General features: G+C 47.0%; 1 protein-coding gene across 1 annotated transcript in view; it reads right to left on the reverse strand.

The window, feature by feature from the left end:
- ACVR1B (activin A receptor type 1B) overlaps positions 1 to 23,976 on the reverse strand; it is a 34,488-nt gene that overhangs the window by 5,965 nt on the left and 4,547 nt on the right. The window contains exons 2-7 of the mRNA XM_043883758.1: positions 10,550 to 10,789; positions 9,511 to 9,759; positions 6,510 to 6,740; positions 3,791 to 3,958; positions 2,416 to 2,572; positions 1,297 to 1,421 (exon numbers count right to left, since the gene is read on the reverse strand). Coding sequence (XP_043739693.1) covers positions 1,297 to 1,421; positions 2,416 to 2,572; positions 3,791 to 3,958; positions 6,510 to 6,740; positions 9,511 to 9,759; positions 10,550 to 10,789 — 1,170 coding nt within the window. The remainder of the gene's footprint in view (positions 1 to 1,296; positions 1,422 to 2,415; positions 2,573 to 3,790; positions 3,959 to 6,509; positions 6,741 to 9,510; positions 9,760 to 10,549; positions 10,790 to 23,976) is intronic.

Genomic DNA, 23,976 nt, shown 5'->3' on the forward strand with positions numbered 1-23,976 from the left:
AAAAGTTATTAGTATTTTAAAAAATCAAATGTAACTTTCTCATGCCTTTTTTCCAGAAAAATTCTACTGTCCTGAGCTGATGGGACAGATTTTTTAAATGGAGTCTGACTTGGTAATTAGCTAAGATGCAGTTAGCTTCAACTCTGGCCTCAGTCCGCCAAGGTCTGAATCCTAGTTTATTAGCAGTGTGACTCTGGACAAATTACCTAACCTGTGACTCATATTCTTCATCTGCAAAATGGTGACAATTAACAGTACCCACTTCATAGGTTTGCAGTAAAGATTAAGTGAGTTTATACATAGCAAGTGGTGAATAAATCTTAGTACAATTATTACACACTTAGCCCCAATTTCTGGATGGTATGGAGAAAGAAAAATTTAACTTGTTCACAGTTTAAAATCCATGTGGCTAGATATATCTTGATCTCTTTTATTTGTATATCATAATCAAAATTTAAGATGTACAATACCTAGATGCCTCCCTATGACTCTGACCTTACCAAACATATCATAGAAGGAAAAAGGCAGCACAACACAGAAATGGGCTCTGCTGGAACACCCACCAGTTCTTTTTTATTAATTTAATTCACTTCCACTGATCTGGACTCTCTTACATCAAAGGTAAATGGCTGAAGGCAGGATTCTAGTGGCTCTTCAACTTGATCACGTGACAGAATACTTGGATGTCACCGTAAAATTCTAACGTACTAAGCTGATGATAAAAAGTGTTTTCTGCCAAATCCGGTACTGCTTTTCACTGGGTTCTGACATGGTTGAGCAGTTGCAAATGCCAAAGATACAAGAAAATATTACAGAAGAAAAAATTCACTGTGAGAAAATTCTATGTGTTAGTAAGCTTTCTACTACGAATTGAGAAATCACCATTATCAATAAAACCCCACGTTCCCCAGGCAGGTGGCTTGAGAGCCAGTGTGTCAGAATACCCTGGCTTCAGTGTGAAGGAGACCCCCTGCATTAGTCCTGTGCTATTCCTGTCCAGGGCTTTCCCAACCTCAACAGACCACTAAAGACAGTGTGTTTAAAAAAAAAAAAAAAGCCAAATGAGCCTCTGGAATGGTCACCACAACATAAAACAAGAGTAAACACACTCTTAGCAACTGCTGCTCCCAGGTCCCCTCCCTCCGCTAGGATGAGAATCCTACGTGTGACGCGTACTGGCATGAGGCATCTGACAAGCTGTGAAAAGAAAGGAGGTTGCAGTCAAAACCCAGGCTCTCAGGTGGCCTGGCACTCTGGACGGGGAGGTAGGAGCAGGGAAGGCAGGAAGAAAGGTACCTCCAGAGTTGCATCTTCGAGCAATCTCCCAGTACACAAGACCGAGGGCATAGATATCAGCACACTTAAAGGAGTCGAAGTGCTTCATGTTGATGGTTTCATCGAGCACTTCAGGGGCCATGTATCTGCAATGGCAAAGGAAATGTGGTCATGCATGGAAAACAATGACTTCTCTCCTGACTCAAAACACTGGTTCAAGGGTCCCCTGAATGTGGGATAGCCATCACCAAAGACTGCCCCTTGGGGAGGAGGAAGTGATGGATTCTTCTTATTGCAAACTCCCATGTTTTGCATTCATTCATTCCTTTTTTTAATTTTCTGCCAAGCCACACGGCATGTGGGATCTTAGTTCCCGGATCAGGGATTAAACCTGTGCCACCTGCAATGAAGGGCAGATTCCTAATCACTGGACCAGTGGGGGAGTTCCTGTCCCTTAGTTCTTTTTCTAAATATTTAGTTACTTATTAGGTTACGCTGGGTCTTGGTTGAGGCACACAGGATCTCTGATCTTTGTTGTGGCATACAAACTCTTAGTTGCAGCATGTGGGATCTAGTTTCCCAACCAGGGATCAAACCTGGGCCCCCTGTACTGGGAACGTGGAGTCTTAACCCCGGGACCACCAGGGAAGTCCTTGTCCCTTATTTCTTACTTTACTTTTCTATGAGACAGGAGGGAGGACCCACAGTCCTGAAGGGGGCCCCTTATTTTCTACCCTGGAATACCTCGGCTCTTGCTAAGTGAAACTGCTCTCCATACCCCAAGCAAAACGTGCTCTGCCTCCTCAGGGGTCCTGCACAGGCCACCCCTCCAGACTGCATTCTCCCTTCCGGCTAGCCAAGCCCGGCGCCTGTTCCCCTTCCAAACCTTGCTCCAAGCTCTTTCTCCGCTGCCTCACCTGCCCAATGTATACCTATGGGTATACGGTTCTATGGAGGTATGCTGCTGACACTTGTATCTGCTCCATGCAACCTGTGTGGCTTTCCAGTGTGGGGGCAAGAGTTCAATTCAACCGCCAGCTGTCTGAGACCACACTCCCTCTCCCGTGCACATGGGCCAGGGCACACATGGGCTATTCAGTACCAGTGTTGGGCAAGGGCACAGGCCCTGGGCCTTCCTACCGTTTAGTTCCCACCCTCTGGTTAGGGGCAATGTCAATGGTGTCCGTGACTGCGTCGTGACGGACAGCCAGACCCAGGTCTGCGATGGCGCACATGCCATTTTTCTTCACCAGGATGTTCTTTGACTTTAAGTCTCGATGAGCAATTCCAGGTTTCCCTGGTGGAGGATAAAAACAGGGATCTTCAGAGAAAGACAGCATAAGCGTTTAAAGCACAGTCTCTGCAGCCGGATATGGGGGTTTCAGTTCTGGTTTTGCCCCCCACTAACCCAGGAAATGCAACTTAATCTGTCTATACATCGGTCGTCTCATCCATAAAATGAGAGTAAACACCAGTGTGTGTGTGCGTGCTAAGTTGCTTCAGTCATGTCCAACTCTTTGGGACACTATGGACTGCAGCCCACCAGGCTCCTCTATCCATGGGACGTGCTAGGCAAGCATATTGGAGTGGGTTGCCATGCCCTCCTCCAGGGGATCTTGCCGACCCGGGGATTGAACCCACGTCTCTGATGTCTCCTGCACTGGCAGGAGGTTCTTTACCACTAGCACCACCTGGGAAGCCTAAACACCAGTACTTCACGGGAATGTTGTGAAAGTTAAATATATTAATGTGGGTGATTCAAGCGCTTAGACAGGGCATGCAGATTAGCTAACACTACTTTATGAATGCTATTCCTGCTCACCTTCCCTGAACTCACATACTCCTGTACAGAATAGCCAAGGAGTTAAGAAAAAGCTGCTATACTGACTAGGTTCTCAGAACCAAACAGGGGAGGTAAGAACCACTACTTTCTCTGCAGAGTCTAGGGATAGTGTCAAACTCTCACGGCTAGTTTTTGATCACAGACAGAAAGAGCTCCTGCCCAACTGACCAGGCACCAGGAAGCAACGTGCCACCTGCCAAGACCTGGGAGCTCCCAAAAGGCTGATGTCAGTCAACAAGCAGGGACACCCGAGGTAGTGTTCCTCCAGGAGAACCCTCCCAGACAGTAGAGCCCAGTGTCTAACCATCCAGCTGACCCAACGATGAGCGCATGCGCTCACTAAACTGAATCTCGGCACAGTGGTTCAATCCATCTTCTCATTCCCTTCACTTACCTGTGAACTGTGGGCATCTGAGACGATCTCTCAGTTAACACCAGCTCCCCAACCAACAACCACGCCAGGACACGGGGAACAACCAACCAACATTTCCCACAGGAGTCCCTCAGGTAGCTCTGAAGGCAGAGGCACCTCTCGTTCCTGTCCAAGTAAAGCTCAGACCCCTCTCCATTAGCCCAGACCCCCGTCCCTGAGGCCCAGCTCCAGCTTTCTCAGCGCACAGGAGTTCCAGGAGCTCGACGGGGATGGGATGGCTGCTCAGCAGGTCCACTCACCTTGGGTGCCCACGATCTCCATGTGCAGGTGTGCTAGCCCGCTTGCGGCAGACAAGGCCAGCTTGATCATCCCCTCAATGGTCACCGTGTAGCGGTTCAGATAGTCAAACAGGGAGCCGTGCTCATGATAGTCCGACACGAGCCACAACTGTGTCCAGGTGCCGTTATCTGCGGAGAACCACAGGGGAGTTCCAGAAAAGGCACAACTACCAGCAGAAAGGGCAAGGTCGGCGAGGAAGAGTATATGCGCCACGCAAACCCCCCGTGACCCCCGAATTCCTGCTCCTCGCCCCCACACCTCCTGAGGCCCCTCGGTGCCCTTCTCATCTACAGCCGTCCACAGCTTTGGGCTCCAGGAAGATAAGAAGAACAGCTTTTCTTAGTTAGACCTGCTCCCTTCTGGCAGGTGGCTGTAGGATTCTGAACCTTGCCTCCCCTATTCCAGATTTGAAATGTGAGGCCTTCAGAAGAAGAGGGAGCATGTGCTTAGGGGAAGTAACAGGAGCATCTGTTTCTTTTGCTTCTGATCCTGACAAGACCCGTTCATCAAAACCATGACTGACTGTGTCCTCCCCATCAAGGAGGAAGGCTTCGTAGGCCCTCCTCTGCGCTCCAAGACCCTTCGAGCACAGCCCAATCCCAGCACCATGCCCATCTGTAGCGCTTCTCTGAAGTCTACTGCTCCTACCAGGCTATGAGCTCTCCAAGAGAGGAGGAAAGAGCTCCTTTGTGCATTACTGTGTTCCGGGCCAAAAATGCTTTTCAATACATGAAGAGCACACTTTCCAAGGATTCCAGAGAGGAATCTTATCATCTGAGCCTCAGAAGAGCAATGGGAGGCAGTGAGCACACACTTTCATCCAAGGGGAGGGGGATGTGCAGTGTACAGGGGGAAGGATGGATGGAGGGAGGGAGGGAGGGAGAGAAAGGAAAACCAAAGCTGGTAATCTAATGAGCTTGTGCTACTGTCAATATGAAGACTGGAAATTGGATTGAGATCTCCCAAATTCCAGGCTGGCCCTAGTTCTAGGGCACTACACTACACATATCACGCTAACAAGACAAGAACTAAAGAGTCTGCTCTTCTCCTCCCCTGGCCCTGATGTGGGTTTCAACAGCCAGATCCTACTCACACGAGCTGCCAGAATCAATACAGGGAGTGGTTCCTGGGAAAGCACCAACCTTCGCTTCTCTGATTACCAGCAAGGGGTCCATCAAACACACCCCTGAGGTCCAGAGGACCCTGCTTATAAGTTTAAAGGGAAGATGTCTTTTTGAGCCTTTAAAATACATGTCCGATTTAAACTAATCATCAAAAGGTAATGCTGTTTAAAAAAGCACCAAGCTTACTGAGAAGGAGCAAGGAATTCTCTCCTCCCTCGCGTGAGAGGTCAAGGCTCTTCAGTCTGGGGGCAGCTGAGGCCCCTACAACCCCCACAGCACTGTGAGAAACAAGCAGCCTGCTGTTGTTTCAGGACAGAAAAACAAACACTTAGCATCTTCTGTAGCCTCTGCCAGCACCAACTTCTAAAATTTCTGGACCACGGAGCGAACTGTGTCCTGACTGCCAGAGACACTCTTCTAAAATGCAAACACCACCACCCACGGTCTTTCTGTCTTAAGTGCGCTGCCTGCCCCGGTGCCAGCTGTCCTCTCTTCCTGGGCACTGTACAGGCAGGAACTGTGCCCTGGTCTTATGTGTGATGACCCCAGGACCAGACAGTAGCCAATGAATATTACTCAATCGACAAATGAAATGTCAATTACTACCCTCTCTCTGAAATAAAATACAATCCTCTCAAAACAGCTCCCCATGACCTGGCCTCCGCCACTTCCCCACCCATGTCTCTGGCTGGAACGTTCTGAGTCACCTGCAGCTTCCCAAAGACACTACCCCTCTGCACATGTGTATGGACTTCTCTTTTCATTGGTTTTTCTTTCTGACCAACTCCCTGCCACCTTTGCCTCAATCAATCTCAGGTATGATCTCCGTGACCCTCATCTCACCCCCGTTTTGTGCTCACGGGAACACCTGTTGTTTCATTACTTCCTATAATCAACCATTAGTTTACTTTTCTCTTTTGCTAGTCAGTGAGGCTCTTAAAAATGAGTACATGCCTGGGCACATGAGAAAAACTCAAAAAAACTACAGCAAAACCAGCGGAGGAGGGAGGAGGAACCAAGGAACCTCAGATATAAGTGGATCAAAAGCTGAGCGTGAAGGCCGCGGGGGGGGCAGCGGGGGAGGCAGGCTGTGGCTCTGGGGCGCCTGCTCCCCTGCAACAATGCATGTGATGCTACTCTGCCAAGAAGTGCGGGCCCAGGCTTTCCTGGGGCTGTCCTTTCCTTCCAGGTGTTAAAGCTTCCCTTCTTCCTTCCAGTTGTTTTCAAACTAAGTTTACTGAAGCTCCTCTAGGGACTACCCTGGAGGTGGGTTTGGGGGTATCACAGAAGGGCGAGAGAACAGGTAGGATGAGGGCTTATTTATCTGTTTAATAACTGCTTTTTTACTTGCTTAATAACCTGGATTTCAGTACAAGCTTTTCATAGAAGGAAAGTTTGAAAACCACTGCCTTACTCATATTCTCGTTCTATGGGGAGCAACTGTGAAGGCAAAGAGAACCGCGCTGTCTCGTGGCCGTTCAGGCTCCCCAGTCATCCCTCCATCTGAGCCTGTGGGGGGCTCCGGGACACCTTGTCTGTAAGCCCAGCCCTTTACCTTTATTGTCAGCGGCGATGAACCCAAGGATGTTCTCATGGCGAAGCATGACTGTCTGGTAGATCTCTGCTTCCCGGAACCAAGACCGTTCCTCCCGAGAAGAGAATATTTTCACAGCCACATCACCGCCCCGCCAGCGGCCGCGCCACACTTCTCCAAACCGGCCCTTGCCAATAATCTCCTGTAAAACGATGGTCCGGGCCACTGTGCGCTGGACAAAAAGGGGTAACCCTGGGGACCAAAGAAGGGAAAGAAAGCCGACATTGTATACATTTGCTGAACTTTGCAACTCCCGCTCTCACGGCCACACTGGAGAAGCCCTTCCTTCCCTGCTAGTGGTCCACCGACCACCGAGAGCTCGGGAGCCCCGATGGGGAAACGCGTGTGATTAGCTGCTCCTCATCCACGCAGGTTCTCCTCCCAGCCAGTATGGACGACAGATCTGAATGTAACTGTCTAACCGGATCTACTAACTCTTCAGCCAGCCTCCAGTGGGCCAGGCCACCCACAGCCGCTTTATGTGGAAGAGCAAAGCCGGGGGTTGAGTGAGCGGAGCGCCTCTGGCTGCTCTGCCCAGTGGCCACTAGAGGGCAGTGCTGTGTGGCCCATGAAAGCCAACGCCAGCTCAGGGCACACCAGGTTCCCACCGCTCTCCAAAGGGATCACAGTTCTGCTCACCGAGAGCTCCAGATGCAGCAGGACCGGTGGGGAGGGGAACGACTGCCCAGGCTGGTTCTCAGATTAATTTCACTGTCTTTATAGGACTCATTTATCACCTCATTTGATCCATGCAAGGAGTGCCTCCCTCCCTCTCCAGTCAGCTCCACCATCGTGACTGACTCTTACTCTCCCTCTCCTTGACTGCACAAATCAAAGTGTTATCAACCCCCAAGCTGTTTACTGCCTGTTTACTATGCAAGAGGCACTTGCATAAATGACCTCATTTCCTCACAGCCACCCATAAGGTAGGTATTATTATCATGTCCATTTTACAAATGAGAAAACCAAGCCTCAAAGGGGAAGGTTAAGTTATTCACTGGAATTCATACAAGCTGTAAATGGCAAAGCACGCAAGACTGACTCCGAAGTTTATGCCTATAACTCCCACAGCACAGAGCCGCCAAATGCTTCTCAATTTGGCCCCCTCCTCTCCCGGCCCTCCTGACCTGTTCTGACCTCCTTTGGAAGACGTCCAGCAGTCTCTCTGCCTGCCCTCTGACCTGGCCTGCCCCACACACCCCGCACAGCCAGCCTCGCCCTGCCCTCCCTAATAGGGGGCTGCTAGATGGATGAATTCACCCTCCACACCAGCCAGGATTCCTTCCGCAGGAAAACATGAGCACACGCTTTCTCACACGACAGCCTTCGGTAGCTGCCTCTCCCCTCCCCAGACAAAGCACAGCCCGAGCATTTTCCCACCAGAGCCTGGACAAGCAGGCCTCTGGATCATTCCCTAAACACTCAGTGAATGTTCGTGGCTCTTTGTCCTCTTGCTCAAGGGTTTTCCGGTGGCCTGGAATGTCCCCTGTCCTGTTCCCACTCTCAAAACTTCCCACGCAGGACCCCTTCAGACACGACCTCCTCTGTGAGATCCCTGCCCACAATCTCTTCTATCCAGTCCCGGCTCGGCCTCTTGCTCATCTTGTTTACCCTGTATCACCCACAGGATGCTCAACACACACTTGTTAGTGTGAACTGAAAGTTACACAAGCAGCAAGGACTTATTACTTTAAGGCCACAGGATTAAAACCCCAGCACCTTGGAAGCTTTGCATATTCTGAATTAAGAGTGGACTAAACCAACCAGAGAGAAAGCAGTTACTTATCATTTCACTCCAGATGATGCAGTAACCACCCTGGACCTGCCCTTGTCTCAGCTAATCCCGATCTTAAAAAAAAAAAGACTCCAGAAAACCGAAGCCACCCTCCTCCAGCAGCAAATCAAGTCACAGAGCCAGTCAGTTCTAACCACTGCCCTACCCTCTTTGAGCAAAGAACAAGCCATATATTTTCTCTCTTCCTAAAAATATGCAGCTTTTAAATATATCCATCATCTTGGCACTCTCTACTGCAGAGCTTAATAAAGGCAAAACCACGGAAATTCAGAAGATGTCAGAGCTCAAAGTATTCCTGTGCTCAAGAAGGGATGTCTGGCCATGACTGATGGCATAATTTCCCCTCAGAAGAGTCTGTCATGGGCTGAAAAAACATACACCAACACACATGGAACTCTGATGGACATGAGCCTGTAAGTTTGAGTTAGAATAGCAACAGTGGCCTCTGTATCCACATTTTTCCCCATAGGGACAGAATACCACTGTCACTAAAATAACTATTTATCTTCCTAAAAAGACTGCTTTGTACTCCCAGCCACACTCACTAGCTAGGTCAGCTCTACTCTGAGACCGGAACCACCCAGTGGCCCTTACCCTAAGTTCTAGTCTCAGTTGAGTTCCATCTAAGAAAGGCTCGGTCACCAGGACAGGCAGCTCCGGAAGTGGTGCTGACGCCATGCTGGAAGCCCTGGCTGCTTTTCTTTCAACTGCCACCATAAACCCCTGGGCAACTGATACGAGTCAATGATTTACCCAACTCCAGCTCTCTGGCCTTACTCGGTGTCCTTAAACTCCCCTTGCGGTTGCTCACAGATCAATGATTAGCTGCCACCACCTCGCAGGAACCCGGCACACTCCAGTTTCTCAAAAGGGGCCCTGACACTGAGCACTCCGCTGCTCAGGCGGAACCAGGTGAATTTTAATAGCTGCATGGTTACAAGACTTGAAGAGAGGCAGGGACTCTGGAAGGGAGAGTTCTGCAGCTGATCCTTGGAATTCCAGAGAAGGAGAGATTTTTCTGTGAACCCCATCATCTTATTACGTGTCAAGATTCCCAAAGAAGGAGAATTCTGAAAGCAAATAGCCAGCCTTCTTCCTGAACGTTCCATTGTGTTGGGAGGCAGTGAGGAAGGCTAATGGCTGGCCTGAGGTCTGAAGAGGCGGTACCTGAGCCAGACCCTGACGTGGAGAGGTCATAGACCAGGTCCTGGAGCGTCTTGTCCTTGGAGAGACACATCTCACACGAGGGGTCCTCCATGTCCAGCCTCTGGCGGTTGTGATAGACGCGCTGATGATAGTTAATGACAAGGAAAACAATGATGATGATGAGAAACAGGAGGAACACTGGGCCGGCAATAATGCCCACCAGCTCCACGGGGCCCCACATGGAGGGGTGTTCAGGCTCCTTGAGATGACCTGGGGCAGGTGAGAGAGGAGAGGGAAAGAAGAGAGTGAAAACGTGGGATCGCCAAGGCCTCCCTCTCCCCGGCTCCTCCATCCAGGTGGAAATGCCCCCTTCCTCTCCCCACACTTTGGCTTCATTGGGCTAGTGGATCTGTCTGGACACTCTCACATGCCAGCCTCTCCAGTTACGGCACCTTCTGGAGCGGTCAGAGCCACAACCCACTCAGTCATTTCACAGTACTTCACGGTGTCTTCCCACCCCCATGCCCCAGGCACACACCAGGTTCTGCTCCTCCATTTGTGACGGCCTCTTGAAGCTCAACGCGGTCTCTCTCCGCCTCCTCAGATCTCCCCAGTCACGCCTCTTAAGTGGCGGACCTGTGAAGGCTGGTGTCTACTACTCCCCAGCTTAGCGCGCCATCCTTCCCAGCTCGAGTCCCTCTTCCCATTTTGCCATCACCGTCACACGGCTTATGGGCTGCCTCCTCCGGGATCACCCCAGACCCTCCCACGGGGGTCTCTGTCTGGCTCTCCCACTCCCCACCAGCTGCCGATGGCTCCTCAGCCACGACCCAAAACGCGGCTTTCACCTCTGTGGCGCACTTGACAAGTCTGTCTCCCTTTCCTGGGATCTACAGACCAGAACTGGCAGGAATGCCCTCCCACGTCACCTCAGGGAGCATCCAAAAGGCACCTTCACCTAGCCTCCAACAAAGGGGCAGGGGCAGAGTAGAGAAGGATGAAATGACGGGGTGCCCTACCTCCACGACGCGCCAATAGTCCAACAAGGGTGTCCACTCACCGCTGGGCACCCTCAGGTCGATCTTGTTGCAGAAGTCAGTGTAGCAGCAGTGTGTGTTGCGCAAGTCCTCGGAGCTCAGGCAGTAGAAGGGCTTCCCAGCGGGGACCAGCTCCACTTTGGGGATGCAGGTGCGCACGTGGTGCTCCATCCCGTCCAGGTTGAAAATGGAGACCATGCAGGCCCCATCCGTCTCACACGTGTAGTTGGCTTGGAGGCAGCTGGTGCATGCACACAGCAGAGCTGTCGGGAATTTGGGAGTGGACACTGACGTCAGTGGTGAGGTCTTGGCCTAGGTCCTTCTCTGGAGTTAGAATACAATCCCCTAGCACACTCGCGGTTCCAAAACAAGGTGCTTTTTACAGGGATGGGGCCAGAGATGACTTCTTCAGGGGAAGCCCAACCTTTTCACCTGTCTATTCAGATCACAGACAAGGCTTTCTGCTCCGCGACCCCCCACCTCGGCCCTGAATTTTCCTCTAATTGCTCTAGCTTATGTCTTCAAGAAACAAAGAAACTACCTTTTTAACTCTGCTTTAGACTGTTGTATGTTGTTGTTTAGTAGCTAGGTTGTGTCTGACTCTTTGCGACCCCATGGACTGTAACCTGCCAGACTCCTCTGTCTGGGATTTCCCAGGCAAGAATATTGGAGTGGGTTGCCATTTCCTTCTCCAGGGAATCTTCCCGACCCAGGGACTGAACCCTTGTCTCTTTCTTTGGCAAGTGGATTCTTTACCACGGCACCACCTGGGAGGCGGGGGGCTGCTTTAGACTTAGACTTACTTTAAAAAACTGTCTCGTGGCTCAGAAAAGGGTTTTCCTTTGAATTTAGACCCTAAGGATGAGAGCAAAGCCCGGTCCCCTGGGAGACGAGGGCCCCTCCCCCGCGTGCTCCTTCCCACACCACCACCGCTTCTGAGAGCCATCTTCAACCCCATCTCCTTTCTCTGCACCAGAAACGCCCACCGTTTCCTGAATGCAGTGTGCGTGCTCTCTCACACAGGGTTTTGCTGCAATGGTTTTTTCCTGGCTAATTCTTACAAGTTCTTCAAAATTCACCTTAAACGTCACTTCCTTTGACAAGCTTCCCCTGACTGGTCCAACCACCTCCTCCTCCCTTTTGTTCCCAGCAGGAGCCCCTTTCAAGAGGGGCAAAAGGAACGCCCTCAAAAAAAAAAAAAAAAAAAAAAAGAACGCCCTCCAAAGAAGGTAATGTTAGTGCCTCCTTCATACAGTCACTGTGAGGATTAAATATGCTAATGCACAGAATGGGTGCATGCTATGTCACTTTAGTCCGTGTCTGACTCTTTGCAACCCTGTGGATTGTAGCCCACCAGTCTCCCCTGTCCATGGGATTTCCCAGGCGAGAATACTGGAGTGGGCTGCTGTGCCCTTCTCCAGATCTTCCCAACCCAGGGACTGAACCCGCGTTTCTTATGTCTCCTGCGCTGGCAAGCAGGTTCTTTACCACTAGTGCCACCTGGGAAGCCAACGTATAGTAAGTACTCAATAAATCTAACACATTCTGAAAGGGCCTTGGATAGCATCACTTAAAAAGTACTATCTATCTATCTATACACACACACACACACACACACACACACATATATTTTCCCCCCCAAATAGATAGTATATGCAATCATCTCTGGGACTAACGAGTTTGGCTGGGTGTGTATTATCCCTAAGTGTGCACTGTTGACAGGAAATTACTGTAAATGAATTTGGTGCCTCTGAAAGTCAGTTCAGCAGCCCTGGAATCTGAAATCCTTTATTTATCCATCTAACAGGAATAGCACAGACAGCAGCAGTTGGTTCTCCCCAGCACTGTCTCCCAGGAGCCTAACCCAGCCCTGACCTCTGGGGATGGGCAGGAGAACGGCTTGACCCACCAGGGTACCGAGGCTGGGGCTCAAGGTGCTGAACGCAGCACTCACCCATCAGGGATGCAAGTGGCAGGGGGACCCAAGTCCCCAGCTGGACACTAAGCGCATACTATCTGGATACCAAGAGGGAACATATTCAAACTATGGCCCCTGGAGAAGAGACATTTATGACCAGTCCCGTGAAAAACTATCCTGTTGTAACTCACCCCTTTCGGCTGTAAACAGTCTATCTTTGTCTCTTCCTCTAAAACACTGAAAGGCATCTCCTGGCCTTTCAAATCCAAAGACAGATTAGAAATATCTCTGGGTCCAACCCCCCAGTCCTGCAGGCTTTCTGTAAACGACAGGATCCTTGCCATTCCCACCAAGAAGACAAAGGATAGTGAGCATGGACAGGTCCTCGGACAGTAAGGATCTTCACCGCATGGCCTGTGGGGTTTTTTTTTCCTACAGCGTTTGATCAGAGCCCTTTCTTCTGGGAGAAATTCCAAGACACGTAGCTCCCTGCTGAAGGGCTTAGGGAGTGTTGTATTTTAAAGGCAGGAAGTTTAAAGCAGGTACCCTTTAGACTAGAATCCCAAACACAAAAGGAATTTTAGAAGTAAATTCCTTCTAAATGTCATTCTTCTTGCTGACTGAAATTTACTTCTGCAACTCTCAGAACACTCAGCCCAAACCCCTTTGACTCACGCTGGAGTCCTGCCTACTCATCAGTGAGTGCGAACGCCCATTCCTCTCTCTGTCAATGGGGACATTCAGGCACAAAAGGGGTCCCCGTGGCATGCACACCTCTCAACACACGCGCCCCGACGGCCGGCTGGGGATGAGCACAGCCTCGGGGCTATTTTCGGAAGCCAGAAGGGAAAGCGAACGACTCCCAGAGGGCTATTCTGAGCACAGTGGGACACGCGGGCCAGACCCGCGGCCGCCTTTGGAAAAGCAGCTCACTTCGGAGTCCGTCAATTAGCAGCCGGGGAAGCAGAGCCCCTGCTCCCAGACACGCACTCCCCTCTCCCTGGTTCACGGCCTCCTTCACAGTGATTCATTCTGGAGAACGAGCACACCCACACGTGGCTCATTATTTTTGGGAAGTACTTAAACAATCTTGGTGTAAGACAGGAAAGAACAAAAGTGGTGAAATCTATGCTAGACAGGACGAAGAACGGAACTGGGAGCGGGGCCATGCGGCTTTGTGATAAGAGATTGGGCAAGTCCCTGACTCTATCTGGGCCTTGGCAGCCCAGCCAGAAAATACCATTTATGTGACAGAGACGGTTTGAAGATCAGCCCACATCTGCTGAGTGCTGCTGGTCCTCTGAGAAGGCTGCCTACATCTGTGCACAGCTCTACTTTATACCAAGGGAGTGAGAAGTCTGAAAAGGGTATTTCTGAGATAGCCATCACCACTGCCCACGTCCCGGCGAGGTTTCTGTTACTCTCTCTAGAGCCACAGCAGGGGGCATGGCAGCAGCAGGTCACACAGACCCAGGGCTCAAACACCAGCTCTATCCGTCACATGACCTTGAACGAGTCAGAAACCTTCCTGCACCCCAGCTGCCTAATCTGAAAAGTGGGGCTGTTAATTACCTCACAGGACTATGTAAGAATTACATGAAATAGATTTACGAGCCGACTCAGTGGAAAAGATCCTGAGGCTGGGAAAGATTGAGGACAGGAGGAGAAGGGGGTGACAGAGGATGAGATGGCTGCATCCAACCACTGGTGATGGTTGCATCACCAACTCAATGGACACGAGTTTGAGCAAACTCTGGGAGATGGTGAAGGACAGGGATGCTGCAGTTCACGGGGGTTGCCAAGAGTAGGACACAGCAACTGAACAACAATGAGACTTAAAAAGTGCAAAGCAAATAGATATTCAATAAATTTTAATCACTCCCTTTAGTGTAAGACTCAAGTAAACACATTCACGTACAATGTGTCTCTCTAACCACTAATTAGGAAGTGCCAGGTTACAGCAAGACCACAGCAAGGAACTGCTGTTTGAGTCTCAGCTCTGCCAGTAACTAGTTGCGTGGTTTTGGGCAACTTGTTTAACCTTCCTGAACATCATTTTCCTCATCATTAACCAGAAAGAAGGGGCTGAACCAAATGAGCTCCAAAATCCTCCAGCTGAAATCTGAATCTAGTTTGTCTTTAAAGTCACATTGCTTGGATCACTGATTCAACACTGGGAAGTTCTGCTTTAATTCCATACACCTTTTTCTGAACTTTAAAGAAAGACTAGTCTTAATCATTTTTTAAAAATATTTTTTTATTTAGTTGCCCCGTGGCATGTGCAATCTTAGTTCCCCAACCAGGGATCGAACACACATCCCCTGTATTGCAAGGCAGACTCTTAACCACTGGACCATCAGTGAAGACCCAAGACAGACTGGTCTCTAAATTGTCTTCTGTTAATATTCATTTTTCATTGAAATGAAGTGATCCTAAAAGTACAAAAACATCTGAATTATGGGATTCTCTGGCAATCCAGTGGCTAGGACTCTGCACTTCACTGCCATGGGCCCAGGTTCAATCCCTGGTCAGGGAACTAAGCTCCAGCAAGCCACACGGCATGGCCAAAAAAAAAAAAAATCTGAATTTACTAAAACTTTTCTAGTACACTAAATCACAAACTTAGCTTTTGATTTCTTTGAAAGACTAAATCTGGACTACTGATAACAGCCGTTTATAATCTGTTTCATAGTGACGCATCACGTGAAATCAGCCTACACACAGGTACATAAACAATACATACCTAACACTCTCCGTGTTCCTGACCGAAGAGTTAGAAATAACACAATTAGGAAAGCCAGTCACAGATGAGTCACAAAAGCAGGTTAAAAGTGGTCAGAGTGAAATTCTCACTAGTATAGCATTTTGATATGAACAAGCTAGTCAAACCTGAACTAAAGACATTATGGCAGGATTTGAACGTGTTTTCAAAGTATGATGAGAAGGTGGTCTGTGGTAGAATATCAAAGCAAATTTAATTTGTGAGAGAGGCTATGTTTGGAGGAAGGCTGACAAGTCCCGACTTGGGCAGACTCTGTCTTGCTGCATGTTATGGAGCTGCTCTGAGCAAAGACAACCCCCAGGCCCCTCTCTCCTGCCCATGGCATACTCTGGAGGACACTAAGTCAAGGCTGTTGTCCCAACTAGAAATTCCCAAGAACCAAGTGGCTAAACTCACTGCCCTTCAGCCCGCATCACTAGTGGACAGGGTGTGGGAAGGGCAAAGTGGAGGCACCAACCTCGGAAGGTAAGAGGCAGCCGCAGAACACCCACATTTGTCCTGGTACATGAAGGTTCACGATGTTTTAAAGCTACAGTATCTATGATTTTTGGCTTATACGTGTGTGTGTGTGTGTATACACACATACACACATACTCCTTGGGGATGGTAAGTTTCATCAGTTTAGGGTGGAACATTGTCCTGTTTAGGGATACTAAACCTGCCTCTTCCAAACTTCACTGGGCAACCTTCTAGTTCCACAAGAGTTAAGATTTGGCACCCAAATCAGCCTGTGCCCACCCCCCCCTTACTCTTCATGACTTTCAGTTCAGTTGCTCAGTCATGTCCGACTCTTTGCAACCCCATGAACTGCAGCACACCAGGCCTCCCTGTCCATCACCAACTCTCAGAGATCACCCAAACCCATGTCCATCGAGTCGGTGATGCCATCCAACCATCTCATCCTCTGTCGTCCCCTTCTCCTCCTGCCCTCAATCTTTCCCAGCATCAGGGTCTTTTCCAATGAGTCAGCTCTTCGCATCAGGTGGCCAAAGTACTGGAGTTTCAGCTTCAACATCTGTCCTTCCAATGAACACCCAAGACTCATCTTCTTTAGGATGGACTGGTTGGATCTCCTTGCAATCCAAGAGACTCTCAAGAGTCTTCTCCAACACCACAGTTCAAAAGCATCAATTCTTCGGCGCTCAGCTTTCTTTATAGTCCAACTCTCACATCCATATGGAAAAACCATAGCCTTGACTAGATGGACCTTTGTTGGCAAAGTAATGTCTCTGCTTTTTAATATGCTGTCTAGGTTGGTCATAACTTTCCTTCCAAGGAATGAGCGTCTTTTAATTTCATGGCTGCAATCACCATCTGCAGTGATTTTCAAGCCCAGAAAAATAAAGTCAGCCACTGTTTCCACTTCTTATGCTTATTCTTATGCTTATTCACGACTTTACAACTTGATCATAGCTGCCTCTGAGCGCTCCTCTTTCCAGATGACAGCATCCATCACACAGCTCAAACTGATGAGAACAGCCTATTACAACCTGTGATCATTTTAAGTATTCTTCCTTGGACCATATCTAAACTCCCTACAGCTTTCTTGGGATAGAACAAAGACCACAATTCTACACAACTTTGTGACCCTGAAAAGCCAAGATGATCTTGGGAGAGGGAAAAGAAAGAGAACAAAGTTGGAGGACTCACACTTTCTGATTCAAACTTATTACAAAGCTACAGCTATCAAAACAGTATGAAACTGGCCTAGGTACAGACTATAAATCAATGAAACAGAATTGAGAGTCCAGAAACAGTTCTATATACCATCAACTGATTTTCCACAACAGTGTCTAAAACATTTTGGGGGTGGGAAGACTAGTCTTCAACAAGCAGAAATCCACATGCAAAAGAATGAAGTCAGACCCTTCACACCACACACCAAGATTAATTAATGTAAGTTATTACATAATGCAAGTAATGTAATTAATTCAATGTAAGTCAAAGACCAAAATATAAGAGCTAAAGTTTATATTCTACAATTTTTTTAATGAAAATAGGGGTAAATCTTCATGACCTTGGATTTGGCAATGGGCTCCTAGATATGACATCTAAAACACAAGCAACAAAAGAAAAATAGATGAACTGGCCTTCACCAAATTAAAAAAAAAAACTTTTCTATCTCAAAGGACAATAACAAGGCAGTGTGAAGAAAACCAACAGAATGAGAGAAAATATTCAAAAATCATGCATCTAATAATGGTCTTGCATCCAGAATGTGTAAAGAACCCACTCTTAAAACTCGATGACAAAAAATAATTTTAAAATAAGCAAATGATTTGAACAGACATTTCTCCAAAGAAGGTATACAAACGACCAAAAAGTACATGAAAAATGGTCAACATCATATCAAATGCAAATGAATTTCAAATTCAAATGTAAACCAAAACCACATATAATCAAATGTGGTGTTTTAGTGACGTTTTGATAATGTACAGTTTTTTGGTGAATTTATATTTCTTTCTATATTTTAGGACCAATATAATTTTTATTTTTTTAATATAATTTTTAATAAGGTAAAAAAAGAGGGGAAAAAAACTAGAGAAAAAACTTCTGTTTTTGCCATGTGATGTCCCAAGAGTGCATCTGTAGAAAAGTGCTTGTCAGCTAAATAAAAATCACATTTGATAGAAAAACAAAACAAACAGAAACCAAACCACAATGAGATACCACTTTACACCCACTAGGAAGGCCATAAGAAAATGCTGGTGCAGATTCAGAGGAAACTGGAACTCTACACACTGACAGTAGGATCACAAACCGGTACAGCTATTATATAGAAAACAGCTCGAAGGTTCCTCAGTAAGTTAAACATTGATTTACCATATAACCCAGCAATTCCACTCCTAGTGCAATATATCCAAAAGATTGAAAGCAAGTGTTTAAACAAAAACTTGTACACCAACGTTCCTAATAGCACTATTCACAACCATCAAAAGGTGGAAACCCAAACGTCCACTGAACAAAGAGTGGATAAACAAAATGCGGCACACTCATCAGATGGAGTATTAGTCAGCTATAAAAAGGAATAAACTACTGATATTTACTACAGTGTGGATGAACTCTGAAAACATTATGTTAATTGAAAGAAGCCACGTATTATGAGTCCATTTATATTAAACATCCAGAAAGCATATTAGTGATTATTAGGGGCTGCATAGGGGAGAAGATGGGGAATGTTGGCTTTAGGGATTACTAGGTTGGTTTCCTTCAGGGGTAAAGAAAAAGTTCCGGAACTAGAGGTGATGGTTTGCCTAACATCATGAAGGTACTTCACTGAATTTTACACTTTAAAATGCTTAAAAATTGTTATATGTGTTTCACCACAATTTAAAAAATACCATAAATCTCTAAAAAGCAGTATATATAATATAATCTCAACTACAGAACAAAACCAACAGAAACCCAACACATGCACACCCCCCAAAATGAAGGTACAATGTTGTTCTGTGCCGTTCCCAAGTCCCTGGCTCTCATAGGTCCCAGGAACCCGTGAACTCCTAGAGGAGGGAACCAGAGTCCTTCTTGCCTTCATTTTCTCACTGGTATCCTGCACAGTGCCCACACACTGCACTGTGCTTAATAAATCTCATTCAGCAGCTCTCAGCCCAGCAATCTGAGAGGGCAGGGGGCTCTGCCAGAGAGGACATGCTTTTATCTGTTTTATATGCGTTTCCACATTTTCATTTTTTAAAGGTTTTTACTGCTTTAAGAAGACAGAAAGAAAAAAAGAAAAAGTTGTTTAGTCACTATTGATCGAGACAACTGTCAAAATGTTTATGAAAATGTTGAATTGGGCTTAAAAATGGAGGTGTCTGGTACTACACTATCACAAAATAAAGGTAATGTCTGTTTTTCCAGAACCAACAACAGTACCAGGCAGAAAAGTCCTGCTGCAGAGAAATAAAGTAATCAGGTGCTATTGGTAACAAAGATTCGAGCTGCATTTTCAGTTTTCACAATTATCAAAATTAGACTGTAAAAACACACTAAAATAAAACAAAAACTCTCAAGTACCAAAGAGCCATAATAAAGTCCAATTTTACATGTGTAGCTGGCGGTACCCAAAAAGTGTACTGGTAAAAAGCACTTCTAGCTGACTTAATAAAGGAAGCTATTTGTATGAGAGAAAAAAAAAAAAAAAGCACAGATTTAACAATAAGACATTTGATAAGCTTGGTATTTAATTTCAATCTGGGAAAAGGTCTCAGAGTGGGGTTTGCATAAGAGAAAGGTGTTTGAAAAGCCAGCTCCACACTATATCTATTCTACAAACTGCCTTTCTGACATTCTACTTGGAGACAAACCCAACCCCAGAGAGCTGTTTAAACAAGTTCACCCTTAAGCCTCAGGTCTAGAGAATGAAAGCTTTGTTCTCACTCAAAAGAGACGTTTGATGTTTATGCTAAGGAGACCTGTCATTGCGACTTAATTTATGGCTGGCTGTAAATGCCTGAACATCCAGCAAGGGCCCACCTGCTGCCCAGGGGAATGTCAAGGTAAAGCTGGAAGGAGTGGTGTCACTACGACAGAGCATGCCCTGTGTTCCTGGGACCTAAGCGTACAAACTCAGGCGTCACAGTCAGACTGTCGGCTCGTCACTTGGTATTTCTCCTTTACCCACAAGTTTATATTGACATGTACAACCTTCTGCTTTCTTTCTTTGTTGTACTTAAACAGACACGCTCCTGGCTCATTAGAGCAGGGGAGAGCATTTATCAGTGGTGTTTTGTATTTGCTTCCTGACCTACTTACTACACTATGATGTGTGGAGAGGTGACAGTGTTCATCACAGTTTTGAGAAGAGGGATAGGAATGGTTGTTTCAGACAACTAGGACAATGAAGGAGAAAAAATACCAGCAAGGATCGAGAATAAAACTAACGAGGTTGAGGACTTCCCTGGTGGTCAAGATGCCATGCTTCCAGTGCCCCTACTGCAGGGGGCACGGGTTTCATCCCTGGTCAGGGAACTAAAATCCCATGTGCTGTGCGTGGCACAGCTGAAAAAAAAAAACCCCAAGCCCCCCAAAACAACTAATGAGGTTGAGATCAAGTTTATTTCAAATAAAATGGGCAGGTAGTAGAATCAACAGAGATGAAAGAGGTGGGGTACAGATTATGACGTTCCCAGTAACGCACAAATGTCTGTGGCATTTTCGAGTGACCAGGATGAAAACTGTATATACAGGAGATAATGAAATTACAGCAGGACAGAACTGGAATTATTTATCTAGGATTTTGCTGAGAGGATGGAAAAGAAATGAATGAATTCAATTAAATTATTAAGTACCCAAAATACACAAAGCTCTGTGATAGAACAAAGACACATAAAGAAAATATAAGGCAGTTCCTAGGATCAACTTTCAGGGCATAGAGGGTGGGAGAGTGGGAGCAGCAGAAAACTTTAAGCCAGTGTGAACCTCTATGTTGCTGACATGGACCAACAAGAAAAGCAGAGAGGAAAGGAGTTACTGGCTGGGGGACAGTAGGAAGACAAAGCGGGTCCCACACTTGGAGGATGTTGGATTTGGCTGAGAAGGCCAAGACCAAGAAAAGCACAAGGCTTGTGAGGTCCAAAGAAAATGGACAACAGGACAACAATGCCAGGGTTCTAGCCAGAGATAAGGGCAATAAGCCAGACCAGACCAGACTGCATGGATCGTGATGGCCGGCAAAGGGGTCTGCAGTCCATCCTGGAGGCTACATAAAAGTGACAGAGGAGGTGCACTTTCCAGAGTTGAATCCAATCGTAGGATGGGAAGGCAGGGACTGGCTGGAAGGCTACTTTAACAGTGACCACAGCACATAGCAGAGCACAGGATTTTGAGCATGTGCTGTAGAGTCAGACTTTAGGCCCACTGCTTAACCTCTATGCCCCAGTTTTCTCACCTGTAAAATGGGGATGAGAGTGGCTCACAGAATGGCCGTACAGAGTAAGGAATGCAGCCCAAATGCCCAGTGTAACACTTGAGTAGATGGTACACGTTCAGGAAATCAGATGGTTGTATTATTGCCGTCATCCTAGTGAATGAGAAGGGGCTGCGCTCTGTGTGGCTTTATGGTTGTTCTAACACGCAGAAGTCAATCTGTGCACAAACTTCCTAATAGCAAGGACAGATTCTTTCCTCAGTATCCCCCCCAACACTGAGCTTGAGGAGTGCTCCCTAACAACTAGGGAGATGTTAGGAAAGAACACTGATTGAATTTATCTACTGCAAGTGTAGAAAGTAATGTACAAATGTACACCAAGACAATACATCACGATCTGGGGCCAGGGGTGCTCAACACAAAGAATACTTTTTATAAAAATAAAAACCCCTCAAGTCACAGATTCCTCAACACATCAAAATCATTTAAAGCATCCACAATCTTCTCTCTCCTCCAAACCTCACAATGTCTAGGAAAAGGTAACGGGCAGCAGCTGAAAGTCACATGTGGTCTCAGGACGTCTTTTCACATGTAAGTCCATCCATGAGATGGCAGGGTGACCCAGTCTCAAGGAGCCTCAAGCCTATCTTGGGGAATACGCTTATGCCTCAGTCCTGTTTTCCTTCTCCTCATATAACCATCTGACTCACCCCACATGCATTTTTAAAAACAATACCTATTTACTATTTCAGTTTCTGTAGGTCAGAAGTCCAGGCATAGCATGACCGATATTGGCTGGGGCTTTCTCATTTAGGGCTGGGACCTCTTTCAATTTCACTCATTGCTGGCAAACTTCAATGCCCTGTGGATGAAGGACTACGGCCCCCCACTGCCCTACTCACTGATGGCCAGGGACCACTCAACTCCTAAAGTAGGCCTGCAGTTCCTGGTCACGCGGCTCCCATGGGCAGTTCACACTAGAATGTTTACTTTCTCCCAAGCCAGCTGGGGCAGCACTGCCTTCCTCTTCTGCAATCAGCTGAGAAAATGCTCTGCTTTCAAAGGGCCAGCTTGATTAGGTCAGGTCCACCATGACAGCGTGCCCATCTGAAGGTCAACTGATTTAAACCCTTCACAATACAGTTGACCCTGGAACAACTCAGGGGTTAGGGGCACTGACCGCTACAGAGTCAAACACCCATGGATAACTTAACAATCACCCCAGTAGATCTGCAGTTCCGCATCTGTGAATTCTGCCAACCTCGTACTGCATACTACTGCACTCTGGTATTTACTGAAAAAAAAACAAAACAAAACACCCATGTATAAGTGGACCCATGCAGCTCAAACTGCGTTGCTCAAGGGTCAAGTGTACCACCTTCGTTCATGTCTGAGTAACTGAGAACAGGTGTGTGCACACCTCAGGCTGGAAATCACGGGGAGAAGGGAGCAGCGGGAAGGACTGTGGTAGACATAATCACCTTGTACCTTATCATCTATTTCACCTGCCAGAAGGTGAGCTTCATGAAGGTAAGCATTTCGTCTCCTTTTGTTTACTGGTGTATCTCTGCACCTACAACAGTGCCTGGTATATGGTAGGTGCTCAGTAAGCCTGTGTTATAGGAACCTTTAGATCACCACAGCAGTTCTCAATATATGTACATATATACCTGTTTATTCACAGGCTAGAAACGGGACTTAACACTGTATACATTACACTGGTACAGTGAAACCATTTAGGAGTCCTGGGAATTCCATATGATATGATTTTCTCTTTGCCACAATCATTGCACTGCTTGAACAAAATACAGTCAATTCTCATTATTCATGGACTCGTATTTGTGAATCTGCCTACTTACTAAAATTTATCTGTAACCCCAAAATCAATAATCTCAGTGCTTTCACGGTCACTCACAGGCAAGTGCAGAGAGGTGACAAATTTGAGTCACCCAGCACACACGTTCCCACGGAGGTTGAATAAGAACGCTCTGGCTTGCTTCAGCTTTCACACTGTTAATATGTGTTCCTCTCATGGTATGTTCAGTGCCGGGCTTTCTATCTTTTTGTGGCTTATGCTGGTGATTTCACTTTAAAATGGCCCCAAGAGTAGTGCGGAAACGCTGTCTAGTGTCCCCAAGTTCAAGAAGACAGTGACATGCCTTAGAGAGAAAATACATATGCTGAACAAGCTTCATTCAGGCAGGCATTATAGTGCTGCTGGCCCTGAGCTCAACTTTCATGAATCAACAACATGTATTAAATAACTTGTCTCTAAACAAAAACACAAATAACGTAAGGTTATGTACTGATCAGCTGATGAAAGCACTGCAAGCAGCAGGAGCAGCGGTCCAGTATTTGCTAATCCAGTGTTCAACTGGGCTTCAAATAACAGTTGCCGAAAATAAGGCCACCTGACTGTGTTAGCCCCATTTTACAGATGAAACAATGAGGTGGACGGGGCTGTGACGTGGCAGCCCCCAGCGCACTCTAGCACACCATCCTGTTTTATTTCCTTCACAGCACTCATGACTGATAACTGTGTTTACTCATTTATTTTCAGTCTGAGCCTCTGCGATCATAAATTCCATGAGGAGTTAGGGATTTTTGTCCCTCTGGTTCCCTGTTGCCTCCTCGTGCCAAGAAGCATTCCAGGCACACACCCAACCAAGTGAATAAAGAAACCTCCTATATGCAATTGTGTAAATATTAGGGTGATTGATACTTTAAAGGGAAAGGCAGTTACTTTCATTATGTTAAATTCAAAATATTTAGCAAGACAAATGAGGCTTCAGACTAAATGGAGAGAGGAAAAAAAACAAAAAGAACACCATAGCTGCCTAAGGTGGCACCGTGTGGGATGCCCTGCAAGCAGGTAAGACTG

Source organism: Cervus elaphus, chromosome 3 (genome assembly GCF_910594005.1).
Source record: "Cervus elaphus chromosome 3, mCerEla1.1, whole genome shotgun sequence".
Classification (NCBI taxonomy): Eukaryota; Metazoa; Chordata; class Mammalia; order Artiodactyla; family Cervidae; genus Cervus; species Cervus elaphus.